General features: G+C 41.7%; 1 protein-coding gene across 1 annotated transcript in view; it reads right to left on the bottom strand.

Moving 5' to 3' along the window:
• Positions 1 to 893: 893 nt before the first annotated feature.
• The window catches only part of LOC138356021 (midasin-like), a 139497-nt gene continuing 123073 nt past the window's right edge, over positions 894 to 17317 (bottom strand). Inside the window, 6 exon segments of the mRNA XM_069311574.1 lie at positions 894 to 1043; positions 1045 to 1113; positions 1273 to 1461; positions 6218 to 6309; positions 6487 to 6730; positions 6941 to 13994. Coding sequence (XP_069167675.1) covers positions 894 to 1043; positions 1045 to 1113; positions 1273 to 1461; positions 6218 to 6309; positions 6487 to 6730; positions 6941 to 13994 — 7798 coding nt within the window.

Here is a 17317-nt window from a genome sequence, read left to right as displayed (position 1 = left end):
CCCCTGGCCACAGAAAACTGTGGCGCGCAGGTAACGGCAAAGAGTCGCAACCAGACACAACACATGATCGCCCCCGGTTTGACCAACCAAGCATCAATGACCCTAGGACCCCTCCAGAAAGCAGCCGTTTCGTACTTCTCTAGAAAAGAAGGAGACAGCTGCAATGGAACAAACTGACTACCAGGACCGAAGGAGCAGGAAACTCCTGTGCCGGAGGAGAACAAAAAGCTTCCCACCCGACCCCCCAGAGGCCAATGCCAACAGAAAAAAGAGCCTTGGAGAAACAAACTTGAACCGAAAGGGGCCATTACAAATGAGGAGAAGAGAAAAAAAACAGAGTACCCTGTCCAAGGACCAGGATGGCTCAGGCAGCATATGAGCAGGCCAGAGGTGAAACAAAGCATGAGAAGGCTTACAGAACAGCACTGAAGTAACATCCACCCTAGACGCAAACTGAAGCGGCTCCACCAGCGCCGCACAATACGAGGCAGGCAGTATTAGGCATCAAGTGACAGTCCTGAAACTGCCAAGAGAGAGAGGACAAAAACCTGATCAGAAATAGAAGACAACCTATGAAGTGAAAGAAAATGGCGAAAAGAATGCCAGGAAACTTCATACTGCCGCCTAGACAAGCTCGCAGGTAGGTCACCATCAATGAAGCCACCTGATCACCATACATTTGGTGATAGATCCACGTCAAAAAGACCAGATGAAAAGAACGGAAGAAGAAGACCGAACCACCCAGGTACCTGACTGGCCCGAGCTGCTGAAAGAGGCAGAGCCGCAAAAAACATTTTGGAAACCAAGAGGGTTGCCGAGATGTTTTGTTTTTAAGTTGTCGAGAGCGACCAAGAGGCTCCCCCAGAAAGGAATTATTGCAAGCTTATCAGGTTCTACTTACTTTCATCTGGAATAAGTGTGTAGAAGTATGTTTCTGGTGGTCTCTGAATCATGTCTTCAAGAATAATCTCTCCCTCTGTCATCATTTGTGTTTCACCTTCACCCTGAGGATCACGTTTGCCCTCACTTCTTTCATGGTTTTCATTTTTTCTCTCCATTCTGAACTATTGGCTGATTTTCCTCTTGACACTCTCCACTGTCTTCTTCATCAACCTGCATCCAGTCAATTTTATAAATATTTTGCAAAAGTTAAAAATTATGTCCAGATACATAAATATTTTGTTCAAAATGTACTAGATACCCAAATTCAAAACAAATTATTAGTCCATTTGAAAACAGACTGCAAGAAAATTTTACAATTCTGTTGCACACCTCCATTGGAGTTTCTAGGATTTCTTCATCTTGCATTTTATCTTCCTTGTCTTGTCTATCAGCTGGTGCTGGTACTTCTTTGGCCTGCTCCTGAGTACCAGCATCAACAATCTGAGCATCAAAGTGGTCCTCTGCCTTGGTAATATGTTCATACTCAGAATTCTTCTGTTCTGGATCATTTTCACCATTCTGTAAATAAATATTTTATGATTACTATATTGTATTAGCATAGGAAAATATAAGTCCTGAAAATTTACAGGTCATTTCAAAGCCAACATCCTATGAAAGCTGCAAGATATACCTACAATATCTGCACTGTCTATGAGGCAAGTGTTATACAGTACATTCATATAAATATGGTCATGCCATGGTAGCTCCAACTACAGCTTCACCTACTATTGCATCCCCCAGCTCCTCCTGCTCCTACAACTGCAGTACCACCTGCTCCTGCAGCACCTTTGCCACAGCCACACCTACTACAGAACTCACTACAACTGGTACAGAAACGGCTTCCACACGACAAGCTTCACAAAAACCTAACGACACCAATACATTATCTGTCCAGCATGGTGAAACCACTAAATCAGAAGATCCAGTTCTCACCAACCATGTTTCAAAACAAGACAAAACCACTACTGGCACTGCCTCTACTACATAAGATCTCTCTACCCAAGCTTCATAACCAGCTGAAAGTCAACATATATTAGTATGTTAATACTAATACTAACCCCAGTATACTACATTTACAGAGGTACTAAACTCCAACAGGGCTGAAGTGCACCCAGGGATCCATCCATGGGTTCCCCGCTCCCCCAGCCCCAGGAAGCGCACAGTTAAACCCAAAATCCTGTGATATTTTGGAGTTTGGAGCAAGGTTCACAAGAGGCCTGGCAAACCCTGTCAGATGGAACAAGCGAAGGTAAAGGATTAGCAAATTTAGAGCAGGCGGATTTCACCAACTCTTCCAACATCAAATTCCTAAATACTACAGGGATAAAACTCTGGGCACTTGATCACCAAGCCACAAACAGGGAACACGAGAAAACGAATCCATACAGCAACTGCTGCCAGATAAGTCACTTGGCTAGGAGGAAGTACAATAAAAATATACTGTAAATATACACAGTAAAATAACAACATACTGGAGTGAATGATATGGAAGAAAATGCAGAATAGAACCAGTGAAGAGCAGGGGTGCCATAGGCACAATCAGAAAACACTGTATAAATATCAGAGGTCCACGAATGTTCAATAACCTCCCAGCGAGCATAAGAAATATTGCTGGAACAACCGTGGCCATCTTCAAGAGAAAAATAGATCATTTTCTCCAAGGAGTGCCGAACCAACCAGGCTGTGGTGGATATGTGGGCTTGCGGGCCGCTCCAAGCAACAGCCTGGTGGACCAAACTCTCACAAGTCAAGCCTGGCCACGGGCCGGGCTTGGGGAATAGAACAACTCTCAAAACCCCATCAAGCACATATCAAGCAGGTACACTTATCTAGAAAAGAAATGAGGAGCAGTCTGCACAGGTAGACATCAGTGACAGGACTGAGGTTTGTTGACATGGGGAGCCAACAGGTCTCGGTGGTGTTGCCACCTGGCAGAATCCAGCTGTAAATAGGAGGATTCGACCTAACTGCTGGATGGATCATTTTCCGCTTCCTTTCTTTTCCCTCTGTGAACCTTGCAGGTTGTCTGTTTTGGTACCCTTACTTTCTGGATGATTCCTCAGTGAGGATGACTAACAATCTCCTGCTCCCTATTCCTCTATGAGGTGGGCCAGGTTCTGGCTCCGGTTTTCAATAGGTCACCAAAGACTCCTAGGGGCTAATGTAACTTGTGCGTAGAAGTACCTCAGTGAGCCAGCTTCAGATAGCCAATGTTCTGTTTCTCCAGAAAGTTGAACTCTGATATGAGCAAGAACAAGGACCTCCTTGTGCCTTATAACTGGATGAGGCAAAGACATGCAAATGAGTCAGTCTACCAAGTCAAGCAAAACAGAGTAATTTGTGTAAAGTGTAAAGTTTTGGGGTGACATATACTGTATATAGTGCACATAAAATACCAGAGCAATGGAAAAAGCAGGACCACAGCCATCCCACCTTTGGCCTCCAAACAGCATTGACCCATCACAGCTTCCCATAAAGGTAAAAGGCCACGAGGAACCCATCATGTTGGAAGAGGGTGGCCCTGTATTTACATATGTGAAGATGGTGAAACTGCAGAGTCAAGCAGAGAAATGAATGAGTTTGGTAAAATCCCACAAGAGAATGTTAACAAGACTCAATGAACAAGGGAACAGTTTAAGCTGAACAAATCCCAAACCACATCATAAACCCTCAGTGGGAAAATGCATATACAGCCTTGGACAGGACAGTCACTTACATGACCCAAATGCACTTTGCAACAGCATAATAACCTCACACACACACACACACAAAAGGTTAGCATACCGAAAGGGAAACTATGAGGGGATAAGAAAATTCCTAGCAGATATAGCATGGGAAACAGAGCTCAGGGAAAAGACGGCCCAAGATATGATGGATTACATCACGCAAAAGTGCAAGGACGCAGCAAACAAGTTTGTCCCAGTCCAAAAGGAAAATAGAGAAATGAAAATGAGAAACCCATGGTTTAATCAGAGATGTAGGCTAGCTAAGCAGCAAAGTAAAAGGGCATAGAGAAACTATAGAAATAACAGGACACTGGAGAGCAGAGAAAGATACCAGAATGCCAGGAATGAATATGTCAGGATGAGAAGAGAGGCAGAAAGACAATACGAAAATGACATCGCAAGCAAGGCAAAGACTCAGCCTAAATTGTTGCATAGCCACATCAGGAGAAAAACAACAGTAAAGGAACAGGTTATGAAATTAAGGATAGGGGCAGAAGGATTCACTACAAATGACAAGGAAGTGTGTGAGGAATTGAATAAGAAATTCCAGAGGTAAGAGAAGGAATAGCTAACCAGGAACCACTGGAAGACTTTGAGATTACCAGCGGGGAAGTAAGGAAGTGTTTACTAGAGTTGGATGTGACAAAGGCTATAGGCCCAGATGGAATCTCCAATTGGGTTCTAAAGGAAGGAGCAAGAGAACTGTGCCTACCACTCTCCATAGTGTATAACAAATCACTGGTAACAGGGGAACTGCCAGATATTTGGAAAGCAGCTAACGTAGTCCCGATATACAAGAAAGGGGATAGACAGGAGGCACTGAACTACAGGCCAGTGTCCCTAACCTGCATACCATGCAAGCTGATGGAGAAGATTGTGTGAAAAAAACTAGTGGAGCATCTGGAGCGAAGGAACTTTGTAACACAGCATCAACATGGGTTCAGGGATGGCAGGTCCTGCCTCACAGGGTTACTTGAATTCTACGACCAAGCAACAAAAATAAGGCAAGAAAGAGAAGGGTGGGCAGACTGCATATTTTTGGATTGTCAGAAAGCCTTTGATACAGTGCCACACAAGAGGCTAGTGCGAAAGTTGGAGATGCAGGCTGGAGTGAAAGGGAAGGTACTCCGGTGGATAGAGGAGTACCTAAGCAACAGGAGACGAGTGTGTGAGGGGTGAGGTCTCAGATTGGCGAGACGTTACAAGTGGAGTCCCGCAGGGGTCAGTCCTTGGACCTATACTATTTCTGGCATATGTAAATGATCTCCCAGAGGGTATAGATTCGTTCCTCTCAATGTTTGCCGACGATGCAAAAATTATGAGGATTGAAACAGAGGATGATAGTAGGAGGCTACAAGATGACCTAGATATCTTGAGGTTATCTTGAAATGATTTCGGGGCTTTAGTGTCCCCGCGGCCCGGTCCTCGACCAGGTCTCCACCCCCAGGAAGCAGCCCATGACAGCTGACTAACACCCAGGTACCTATTTACTGCTAGGTAACAGGGGCATTCAGGGTGAAAGAAACTTTACCCATTTGTTTCAGCCTCGTGCGGGAATCGAACCCGCGCCACAGAATCACGAGTCCTGCGCGCTATCCACCAGGCTATGAGGCCCGAGGGTAGACTGAATGAATGGTCCAACAAATGGCTGTTGAAGTTCAACCCGAGTAAACGCAAAGTAATGAAACTAGGCAATGGAAACAGGAGGCCAAACACAGGATACAGAATAGGAGATGAAGTACTTAATGAAACAGACAGAGAGAAAGATCTAGGAGTTGATATCACACCAAACTTGTCTCCTGAAGCCCACATAAAGAGAATAACGTCTGCGGCATATGTGAGGCTGGCTAACATCAGAACGGCGTTCAGGAACCTGTGTAAGGAATCATTCAGAATCTTGTACACCACATATGTAAGACCAATCCTGGAGTATGCGGCCCCAGCATGGAGCCCGTACCTTGTCAAGCACAAGACGAAGCTGGAAAAAGTCCAAAGGTATGCTACTAGACTAGTCCCAGAACTAAGAGGCATGAGTTATGAGGAAAGGCTGCGGGAAATGCACCTTATGACACTGGAAGACAGAAGAGTAAGGGGGGACATGATCACAACCTACAAAATCCTCAGGGGAATCGACCGGGTAAACAAGGATGAACTATTCAACACTGGAGGGACACGAACAAGGGGGCACAGGTGGAAGCTGAATACCCAAATGAGCCACAGAGACATTAGAAAGAACTTTTTCAGCGTCAGAGTAGTTAGTAAATGGAATGCACTAGGAAGTGATGTGGTGGAGGCTGACTCCATACACAGTTTCAAATGTAGATATGATAGAGCCCAGTAGACTCGGGAATCTGTACACCAGTTGATTGACGGTTGAGAGGCGGGACCAAAGAGCCAAAGCTCAACCCCCGCAAGCACAATTAGGTGAGTACACACACGCCAAGAGCAAGGCTGGGACAGTAGAATCATAAGCAGTGTGTTATCAGTAAAAAGGTTTAGCATACATCTCTCAATAAACACAGTCAAGTAACCTCTTATTCTAAACTTACCTCCTGATCCTGGTGCTGATGGTCATCCTCTGTTTCTCTCTTTCTCATCTCCTTCGCCATTAGTCCATGTTGGACATTTTCTTCATTATTTCCTGAAGTCAAATGATTATTGTGAAAACAGACTTCAAACACATTTACAATATATATATTATAAAAATAAAAATAAAATAATTGGGGACTTAAAATAATTAAAATATTACATTTATGCATGGTCTTACAAAATGTCAACAACAAAATATAATTCATGTTTTCCAACTACTTTTGCTTACCAAGTGTTCTGTCTTCATCAGTTTCTCCAGGTTTACGAGGCTTTTTCATATCATTCTGATCACTAGCCGATGCCTGGGTAACAAGGGCAGAGGATTCACCTTTGTGTGCATCATCACGAGTACGACTTTCAGACTGTCCCACACCTTCCTGATCATCCGTTTGTTCACCTATATTACCTTGTTCCTCTTGCTTTTCCTCTTCATCTTCTTCCCGCTGACCACCTGCATCTGTTTTTGGCTGCTCCTATTTTTAAATTGGAAAATGTTTATATATAATGTACATATATAGTACTGTACAATATATACAAATGGATCCATATGTAGTCACTGGGTCAAAATTCATTATTCCTCAATACTACTAAAGTCAAAGGAGAAAATGCTCAATACCATTTAAAAGAAAGCCAAAATGCAAGAAATCTCAGCTGTTCCAGTTTAACTGTACTAAAATACTGACCTTTGTTTCATCCTTGCTGCCCTCTGTTGTATCCATCTCCGCTGCTTCTGCAACAGTCTTGCTGTCTTTGTCTTTAGAGGCTTCAGCAGACTCATCATTATTTCTATCCGTTTCAACATTTTCTACATTTGCTTCTTCTGTTCCTTCTTTTCGTTCATCTTTCTGAGCTTCTTCCGAAAGTTCTTCTTTTTCTTTTTCATCTATATTCCCTTCCTGATCCTCAGTTATTTCTTGATCTACATTTGTTTCATCTTTTTTATTCTGTTCCTCAGTTTCACCTTTTTCTTCATCTTTTTCTTTTGGTTCACGTTCTTCTTCAGGAAAGACACCCTTTTCTTCTATCTCCATAGGATCACGTTCTACATCGTTATCCTCATCATGAGCCTCACCATCATCTAACTGCATATCATCAGGTAATTCCATTTTATCATTTTCATCTTCACTTTCTTTGTCAGCTTCACCACCATAAGGATCATTGAAATTATCGTCATATTCATTACCATCTTCATCCATTGCATTTTCCTCTCTTGTGTCATCCATCTCTTCCAATTCATTCTTCTTTTTCTGATCCTTATCTCTCTCTTTTTTACTTTTATTATCATCATTAGCCACCATTTTTGATTCTGTTACCTCACCATCACCCGGTCCATCTTCTTCTTCTTCATTCTTGTCTCCTTCATCTTCACTCTCATTTTCATCACCCCACAATTTTTCATCAAGTTTCTCTGCTCCTTTTTCAGTTTCCCCCATTTGTTTATCCATATCATCTTTATCATTATCTTCCTCATCACTGTCATCTTCATTCCTTTCCCTTCTCTCTACATCTTGCATTTTTCCTTCAAAATCTTCATTCATCTCAATGCCTTGGTCTTCTTCTTTTAAGTCTGAATCACCTGGCTTTTCACTCTCACCCTCTTTCAAAGCTGACTCAAGTTGATCCTCAGATTCAATACGTTCTGAAACATCTTTCTTGCCTTCACCTTCACCAAGGCCAGTACCTTCTGAATCTTGAAAGTTTGTAGCACCCTCACCACCTGCCTCATCATCCAACTCCTGGGGTCGACAAAATCCTTTCACTGCAAGTTGCTGGAAAATGGCTAATATAATGGTTGTAAACTTTGTGATGGTTCTGTTACTGCAGACCATTTGTAACAAAACAGTTTCACAGATGGCCTGATACTGTTCAAGAAGAGAGACTGAAGCTTTCAGTTCATTCAACAAATCTGGTTGATTCTCTGCTTCATAAATTAATGTTTGTATTCTGTTTACAACTTCTTCAACTCGCAAATTTTTCTGATCTATCTCAAGGCTTTCAACTAAGTTATGAGTCAGGAAGTTCTTCACAAACTCTTCATCATTACTTCCCTCCTTAATATTATCATCAGAGCAGTGTCTTTTGTACATGAATTCAACGCCCAATAATGCCTTTGTCAAGCAGCATTCAAGAGAATTTAAGTCTACAATGTGTTTGGCTGTATCTGGCATAGTGTCCACTAAAGTGGAGAGGGTCTGCTGTGCAGAGTACCAGTTTGTCAGCCAGTGTGTTAGTTGGGTTGTGAGAGGAAGCATTTTGCCATCACCAACTGACAACAATTTCATCACATCTTTCAATTTCTTAGCTTCTGAAGAAACCAGATTTACTGCTTCCAAAAATAGTTTACAGTATTCTGGAGTTACCAAATGCTGCCCATCTTTGAAATATTTTAAGTAGCTAGCTAGCTGCTGTGTAAGAGAACTCAGTGCATCTTTAATTTCATTCACATTTCTCTCTGCATCCTCAAGTTGTGTTTGTTGAAACATTGCTAGATCATCTTGAAGCAGCATCACTGGAGCAGTGCTGGATGTTGTCTTTAAAAGGATAGATATTTCAGCTATGGTAAGTGAAAGTGATGTTGCCAATGCATGAAGATGTTCACAGCCACCAATCATTTTAGCAACAGGTACTGGATGAGGCTGCACCGTTTTCAAATCTCTTAGGTGAAGACGTAGCCGCCGAGTGTAATCACTGAGATGGGTCAAAGATCTTCGCTGGTTTCGAGCTAACAAGAATAGATGGCAAGACACACCACGTAATCGCTTGACAAGCTCAGGGCCGAGATCACCATGAGGTTGTTGGAGGGCTTTAAGGAGAAGGGTGTGGCGGCTAATACAACGATTTAAATATTTTACACAACCAGGCCATGCTTCGCGTGCTGACTTAAGCGAAATTATGCCTGGATGGGCAATGTTAATGTCAACAGGTGGTAATGTCATACAAGAGTCGATGTCATCATCATGCCATGAACTGTTGCCACGTGTGTACATAATCCCCATAGAGGCCAATGACTTTAACACACGAGTCAGGCAATCACGTCTTCTTTGCATGATGCTACGTAGTTGCTTCATACGCATATCAGATGCAGATATATTTTCAGAACGTGATGCTGCAGCTTGCAGTTCCTGATAATCTGTGACAATACTAACTGTAACCTCTTCAACTGCATCTACATAAGAAGAATATTTAATTTTTTGTAGAATCTTGCAAGCTAGCTTGTGACTGCGATGAGTGAGTGATGGCAATCGACACAAAATTGAATCATCTGTTGCTCTGCTTGCATGGTTTACCATACCATGAACTGCAGGGATTGTGGATAAGGATGTGGATACTGGCATGTCATAAAGCTCTTTGTCCCATGCTCCTGTGTGATCTTGAATTAATTCAGAGGCATCATCACAAAGTAAAGATGCAATGGGCTGTCTTAACTTTTTCTCCCAATTTCGCATGTAACGATGAAGAGTACGATGGCTCTTTGTTACAGATTCACGCACAGCAAAATAGTTAATGTCATTCCAACGAGCAATCTTCACGTAACCTTTTATATCCTTATCTATTGGTTGTTTAGCTTTTGCAAGTGTAGAAGTAACTAATGGTAAAAATTGTGTATAATACTGATGAAGGTTCCATGTGAGGGTCAGCAACTGCTCTACAGTTTGACTTTTCTCTAACACAGCAATGTTACAGTGAAACGCATAAAGCAGCTTCAGACGGGTTTCAAAGTTACCCAAGATGGAAGTTTCCAAGAACTGTTTTAGAGTTGTAGATATTTCAGCAGGAGAGACTGATTCTGTAAGAGCTGCCTGGAATGTATCATGAAGACGAGGCCATAATTTCCGACCTTCGGTAGCAACTCTGTGCGTTACAGAATCCAAACATGAACTCCAAGCATTTAGTTCAAGCTGTCGCCACTCTAATATCTGATGTGTAACAGCCTCAAGCTGTTCCATCATTGAAACTCCTTTGTGAGCATTTTTCTCCCAATCTTGAGCCTTCTCCAACACTGTTTCAAGACCTACCACATGCCTCATGAGTGGTGAAGTCAGAGGGAAAGCCAATACTCGTGTTAAAATTGTGTTGACCATTAGTAATGATGGATGATCAGGCCAGAGGATCAGCAACTCATCTACTCGTTCACGTATTGACTGAAGTAATGGGCGTACTTTCAAGACTTCTTTGGGGTTAGGGTCTCTATAGATGTCATAAGGATGAGCAAAGAGCTCGGGAGGAGATGCATCAGTCAGAAGAGCACAGGAATTATAATTGCTAAGAATCTGAGCACCTATTGTAGCATGGTCTAATTTACAACCTGCAATACATCCAGCTGTTCCAAGAAGGGAATGTAGAACACGTAACCTTAATACTGCTGCTGGCACTACTTGTGATGGTGGATATGCAACACTGCTCACTGGAACTGTACACCAATGTGTTCTGACCAAAGATGTAAAAATGACACAATGCAATTCACTCACTTCAAATATTTGATCATCAGTCACATGTCCAACTGAGACATTTCCAGTAATATCAGGTTTATCACTTTCATTTTCCACATTATCATTCAAATCTAGGTCATTTAAATCATCAAACTCATGGTCAAATGAAGGAAAAGCCTTGTTGAATTCTCGATCTTGTATCTCTTCCTCAGTTTCAGAAACAGCCAAAGTACGAGTCTTATAACGATAAAGACTCTCTTCTTCCTGGGCACGCAAAGCTTTTTCTTCCTCCTGTTGCCTCCAACTAGAAGCTATTTGGCCAAATAACTGAGTAGCCAAATAAATAATTGGATCATCCAAGTGATGTTGAGCTAGGGCTACATTTAGCAAATCTAAGAGAGCTGCCCGCAAGATTAAGTTATTAGTTACCTTTGCTTGACCTGGATACTGATCTTCTGGGAGTAAAACTGTTGTACATTCAGCAATATTTAACTGTTCATTCAGAAGCCGAAGCGGATGTAATGGTTCTCGTAATGCTGGAAAAGCAGAATATTTTATTAAACTTTCTGTCAAGTCAGTTCCACAAGTGATACTAATATTCTTCAAGCGAGAATGAGAAGCCAACAAACGCAGGGCCTCACAGGTCATGGTAACACCATAAAGTAATGGATACGTGAGATCACGGTACAGAGGATACTGCCGAACAACTCTTTGTACAAAATTATCACAGGAGGAAATCATACATTCTATCTTCATTGATACTGCAGCTGGAGTAGAAGTGTCTCTGCATTCCTCTAGAGTCGATGAAAGTTCTTGAAGCTTTGCCTGTGTGAAAACTGTAGAAAGAAAATGAGTAAAATCTTGCCTTAACTGGTGGTATTCTGAAGGACCAGGGCGGTGAGCAACTTGCTGAGTCAATTCATGCACTTTTTTCCTTAGGTGAATACATTTTTCCTTAAAAAATGTTAAATGTGGATGTGCCAAGTCCACAGGAAGCCTACTATGACAACCACTCAAACATTCAAGCCATTCAGAAAGCATTAGATGGGACTCCAAATCTTCTAATTCCTCTTGATGGTACTGAAGCATAAGATTATTGCATTGAGCAGGATCAACAGGTTCTAAATGGCCTAAAATGTTAGTTTGTAAGGCCCCCATAACCAAGACTGCATGGGCTGCAATGGCTGACTTTTCTATCCAGTCACTGTGACATCCTTGGAGTTTTTCAGCTATGCTGGCCACTTTATACAACTGTTTCCTACTGCAATCCAGCGCTGACGTATTGCTGTTCTCTGCAATCTTACGAGCTAAGCATGAAGCCGTGTAAAAATTACACGATTCAATACTGAATTCTGGAATAATGTTGAGAGTGATTGCAAAGGCACCCAAAGTTGTAGTAATAAAAGCAGCAGAGGCTTTGGTGAATGATGCTTCATAACTTGTTGAACTATCGGCAAGAGTTAACCAGTTATTCCAAAGAGTAGACCGTATACTCTTCAATTGTGCAACTTTTTCTACATGCAGACCTGATGGTACTTCTTCTATTGTACTTTCATTTCCAATGTTCTGTCTACCATTACCAGCCAACAATATGTAAGTAAGCTGGCAAGCTGATGGATGGAGTATATCATCAATAAGATGTTCCTCAGTATCTTCATCTGAGGATGAAGATGAGTACGTAAGAAAGCTGCGAGTGTGATGAGTAGCAGTGCATTGACTGAAGGCCAAATACCTGTGAGTACCAATGACTGGGGTGAGTCGGAATGATGGACCTGAAAGTGCACCAAGTAGTTCTTTGTACACACCTGGAGCCCCAGCAATCACACCTTGTAGGTGTGGAGACAATTCTCCACACATACTATCAAGAGAAAGTGCACGAAGAGCCATATAATCTAACAAAGGCCACATTTGAATTTGAAGAGATAATATATCAGCCTCCATGGCCTTCAAAGATGACTGAAATTGGATACTTTTTTTATGTACAGCTTTTTTCAATGTGCTAAGCTCATCATGTATGTTTGCAATGCTCTCAGTATCACATGTAGAAACCTTTCTTGCAATGCAAATCAAAGAGTCTCGCATCTCCATTCCAACTGATGATGCCAAAAACAAATTAATCTTGTCACTTTTTGGGGTAGGAACGAGGCAGGACACCAAGTCTAATATACAAGACTGGGCATCTGAGAATAACTCTGATGCAAACGGAGCAGGTGACATATGTAACCGAAGACCTTTAGCTAACTTGTGAATTAGACCAAATTCTTTTTCAAAAGCTGATTGCATATGCTTGACAACAGCTTTTAATTGCTCTGAAGCCAATGAACTCCATGATTCTGGCATTTTCTGAAGCAATTCTTCCTCAATCCATTGCCAATGAAGAGTCAGCTGAGGTAAAAATAAGTGAAATTTAGATTTCTTTACTACTTGACAACACAACTGATAAAGACAGTCACACCACCTCAGGGCACTTAACAGCTGGCAGAATTCTTTGTCTGTGAGTAATGTTTGAGTATTGTTTGAGAGTTCTTGAATCATTGTGTGTGTCAGGTTTAGAAAAGGAACTATGAGTGGCACTGAAACATGTGGTGAAGTATTCTTTCCAATTGTTCCCTCATTAATTGCATGAGAAATTTCCAGCACTGTCATTGCGTCTATTGTGCAATTACCATTCAGGTTGTTTTGAATAATTTGGGGTTCTTTGTAAAAACAGAACAATGTCCGCCACACCCAGAGAGTGGACTTATTAGCCAAACTTTCAAATTCTATTCCTCTGCATTTCTTTTTTCCTGTAAGTGCCTGGAGGTTGTACCGAGGATCACATCCATAGTCAGGGCCCAAATTTGCTACTAAGGCCTGAGAAGCACAACACGGACCAATGGAAACAGCATATTGTATTGCAGTTACTATTTTACAACCAAGCTGTGCTGCACTAGGGGGTAAATATGAAACCAGCTGGGACATCCAAGTATGAAGCAAGGACCAATCATTCAAGGGAATAGTGGTCAAAATTAATATCAGAGAATGAAGTATGCCACATTCTGGAACTGGAAGAGGTCTTGGTAGTGACAAGGTTGCATCTGCCCAGGTTCTGACAGCCTCTTGATTTTCAATAGCCAGCAACAATGTGTGCAACAAAGATCCTAAAATTCTCACTTGTGTCAAGTTACTACCTCTACTTAGCCTATGAATACTCAAAACTTGATCTTCATAAGGAGGCCAAGGCATGTCAGAGGTACCCATCAATAAATTCACAATCTCTTCTATGGCTTTCCCAACTGCTTGATGTTTGATGAATTTGCCCAATGACCTGTGGAGGAAAATAGTATTACAACTGTGATGAATACCATATGAAACATAATGATGTTAAACTAACGGTGGTCTCTAATGTAAAGAACTTGAAACAACCATATTAACTCTTAACCCTTAGACCGCACAATACATATATAGATGATTTGAGAAACAAAACCGGAACCGCACAATATATTAATAGCTGCTTTAGTGTCTAGCACCTAAATTTAAAAGCCCAGCGTGGGATAGGGGCAGCTATAGTGCAGCCACGACCGATAGTTGACAGACACCACCTAGAAAACAAATCGTGGCCAACATTCCTGGGTGAGAGAGCTTCAGTATTGAGAGAGCCACCAAGGCTGACACACGCATCATGAGCGCACAGCACTGCTATTCAGCTTGTGACCACAGCATCACCTAAAAATATCAAAATATATATGTTCATGCTTTTATTTAGCGATGATAGTATTACAGAAGACCCCTGACTGTGATAAAACTGACCAGGATTCTGATAACAGCAAGATTGTAGTGATATTTAGCGCTGTGCTCCATGGAGGGAGGAGTAATGCTGTGGGAGGGAGGGTGGTGGCGTCGTCTTCTGTGTGTGGCCACCTTTTATTGACTGCACTCACTATACCAGCTTAGTGGTTCGCTATGGTGAATACAAATGAAGATACTTATATATAACGTGTGTATAGAGGGTATAAACAGCAAGAGGAGTAGGTTGGGAGCCGCCATTTTGGCGAGGAAGGTGCGTCGTCTGCACGACTTATGTTGTTTACTGGTGGCCACTATGGTCTTTGGGCACTATACCAGCTTATTTGCACAGGTATGGTGAATAAAACAGGTAGATACTTATATATAATGTGTGTATATAGCATAACAACACCACGAACAATATTGTTGTAGGAGAAATATTAGTGCGCCTGGCCCTGAGGGCGGCCGCCACCAGCTGACTGTGTGAGTAGCTACGTCTTATTGCCTTTACACACCATACAAGCTTAGATGTACAGTTATTGTGAACAAAACATGTAAATACTTATATATAACATATGTGTATAGTGAATGCAAAAACAATATCGTAGGAGGAGAATGTGGACGAATGAGGTGTTGTTGAGGAAGGGAGTGGCAGCGAGTGGGTGGCTGGTGTGTGGCGGTCACTCCTCCTCGCTTTTTGACTCACAATTCTAACTTAGTGGTTCGTTATGGTGAGCAAAACATGCAGATACTTATATATAATCTGTGTGTATATAGTGTAATAACAGCAAAACTATTTGTTTATTGTTTTAATAATAACCGAATCATTAATATGCACACCATAATTTTGAGTACAGCGATGGCTCACACATTTTATTATATAAATATATCACCTGCTTGATGGGGTTCTGGGAGTTCTACTCCCCAAGCCCGGCCCAGGGTCAAGCTTGACTTGTGAGAGTTTGGTCCACTAGGCTGTCGCTTGGAACAGCCCGCAGGCCCACATACCCATCACAGCCCGGTTGGTCTGGCACTCCTTGGAGGAAACAATCTAGTTTCCTCTTGAAGATGTCCACAGTTGTTCCGGCAATATTTCTTATGCTCGCTGGGAGGACGCTGAACAACTGTGGACCGCTGATGTTTATACAGTGTTCTTTGATTGTGCCTATGACACCCCTGCTCTTCACTGGTTCTATTCTGCATTTTCTTCCATATCATTCACTCCAGTACGTTGATATTTTACTATATAGATTTGGTGCTTGGCCCTCCAGTATCTTCCATGTGTATATTATTTGATCTCTCTCTCGTCTCCTTTCTAGTGAGTACATTTGGAGAGCTTTGAGAGGATCCCAATAATTTAGGTGCTTTATGTATGTTGATGTTGTATGTTGTTGTATGTTGATGAAACACGCTATCACAAATTAGACCAGACTGTTCCAACACATTTGTTCGGGAAATATATATCCCAAGACAGGTTTCAGATACTCTTCCGGTGTCTTCATTTTGCAAGTAATGAAGACCGGACAGAGGATGATAGACTTTGGAGAGTCAGGCACTATATGAATGAAGTGATTGGAAAGTACAGAGATTTCTACATACCAGCACAGAAACTGGTGATTGACGAATCCTTTGTGCTTTTCAAAGGATGTATTGCCTTCAAGCAGTATATTCCCTCCAAACGTAACAGATTTAGATTGAAATTCGTTGTTCTTTGTGACTGTGAAACAGGGTTACACATGACTGTATTCTGCTAGCGATATAAACATTTCCGGTAATGACAAACATGGTTTCTCAAGTAGTATGGTGAAGTCACTGATGGCACCATGTATGAACAAGGGCCACATTTTATACACGGATAACTACTATAAAAGTCCCTTGCTAGCTAGGTTCTTGATTGAGCATAGAACTGGAATGGTTGGCACAGTAAAGCCAAGAAGAAGGGTGCCAGTGTTTGACAATAATCTTGAAATTGGTGACTGCCAGCTAAGAAAATGTGATCAAATATACTCTCAGTTAGGTGGAAAGACAAGAGAGAGAAGTGAACTTGCTGACAACCTTTCATGATGGTACAAGGGTCAACAGTGGCAAGGTGAACCGAGTAACGCAAGATCCCGTATATAAGCCAGATTGTGTTCTTGGCTATAATACCAACATGTGTTTGGTTGATAAATCTGACATGATGGTGGGCACTGTCGAGTGTGTGCGGAAAACATTGAAGAGGACGAAAAAAGTGTTTTACCATCTTGTTGACGTAAGCATGCTGAACAGCTACAATATGTATCTGGTGAAAAAACCGAGTTTCCGAGTTTCCGTCCGATTGGTTTTACACTTACACAGTTACTAACAAAGTTTGGCAAAGATGTTCCTGGCATACAAAGACCCATCATGAACCCAGTGTTGCAGCATGCTGCTACACCCAGGCTCACGCACATGGAGGGCTTTCAAACACACAGACTAAAACATTTGCCACCAGCTGGAAAGCGTGATTGCTTGGTTTATAGAAAAAAAAAAAGAAAAAAAAAAAAGAGAGATCAGAGGTGTAAACTAGTGCAAACATGGTGTGAAGCGTGTGCAGTTCCATCATGTGCTGTCAACTGCTTCAACAACTACCACTGTCTCCAAGCTTCTAAATGTGCAATAATAATGCAAAAACCTGTAAATAGTGCGTGGATGTGTATAAATATAATAATGAACAATGTGAATACATATTGGCGTAATTGAAAACATTTGTGTTGTGTGTATACTCAATGTGTGCAACTTTTATTATAATTGAACATGATGTAACATTATATGTAACACAATTAGTGAATAATATTTGTGATAAAATATGCCTAGACACTGTAAATAATGCTGCAAAAATAAATT

This window comes from Procambarus clarkii, chromosome 70, assembly GCF_040958095.1.
Source record: "Procambarus clarkii isolate CNS0578487 chromosome 70, FALCON_Pclarkii_2.0, whole genome shotgun sequence".
In the NCBI taxonomy this organism is placed as follows: Eukaryota; Metazoa; Arthropoda; class Malacostraca; order Decapoda; family Cambaridae; genus Procambarus; species Procambarus clarkii.
The sequence above is the reverse complement of the archived record's forward strand: the minus strand, read 5'-3'. Positions and strand labels throughout refer to the sequence as shown.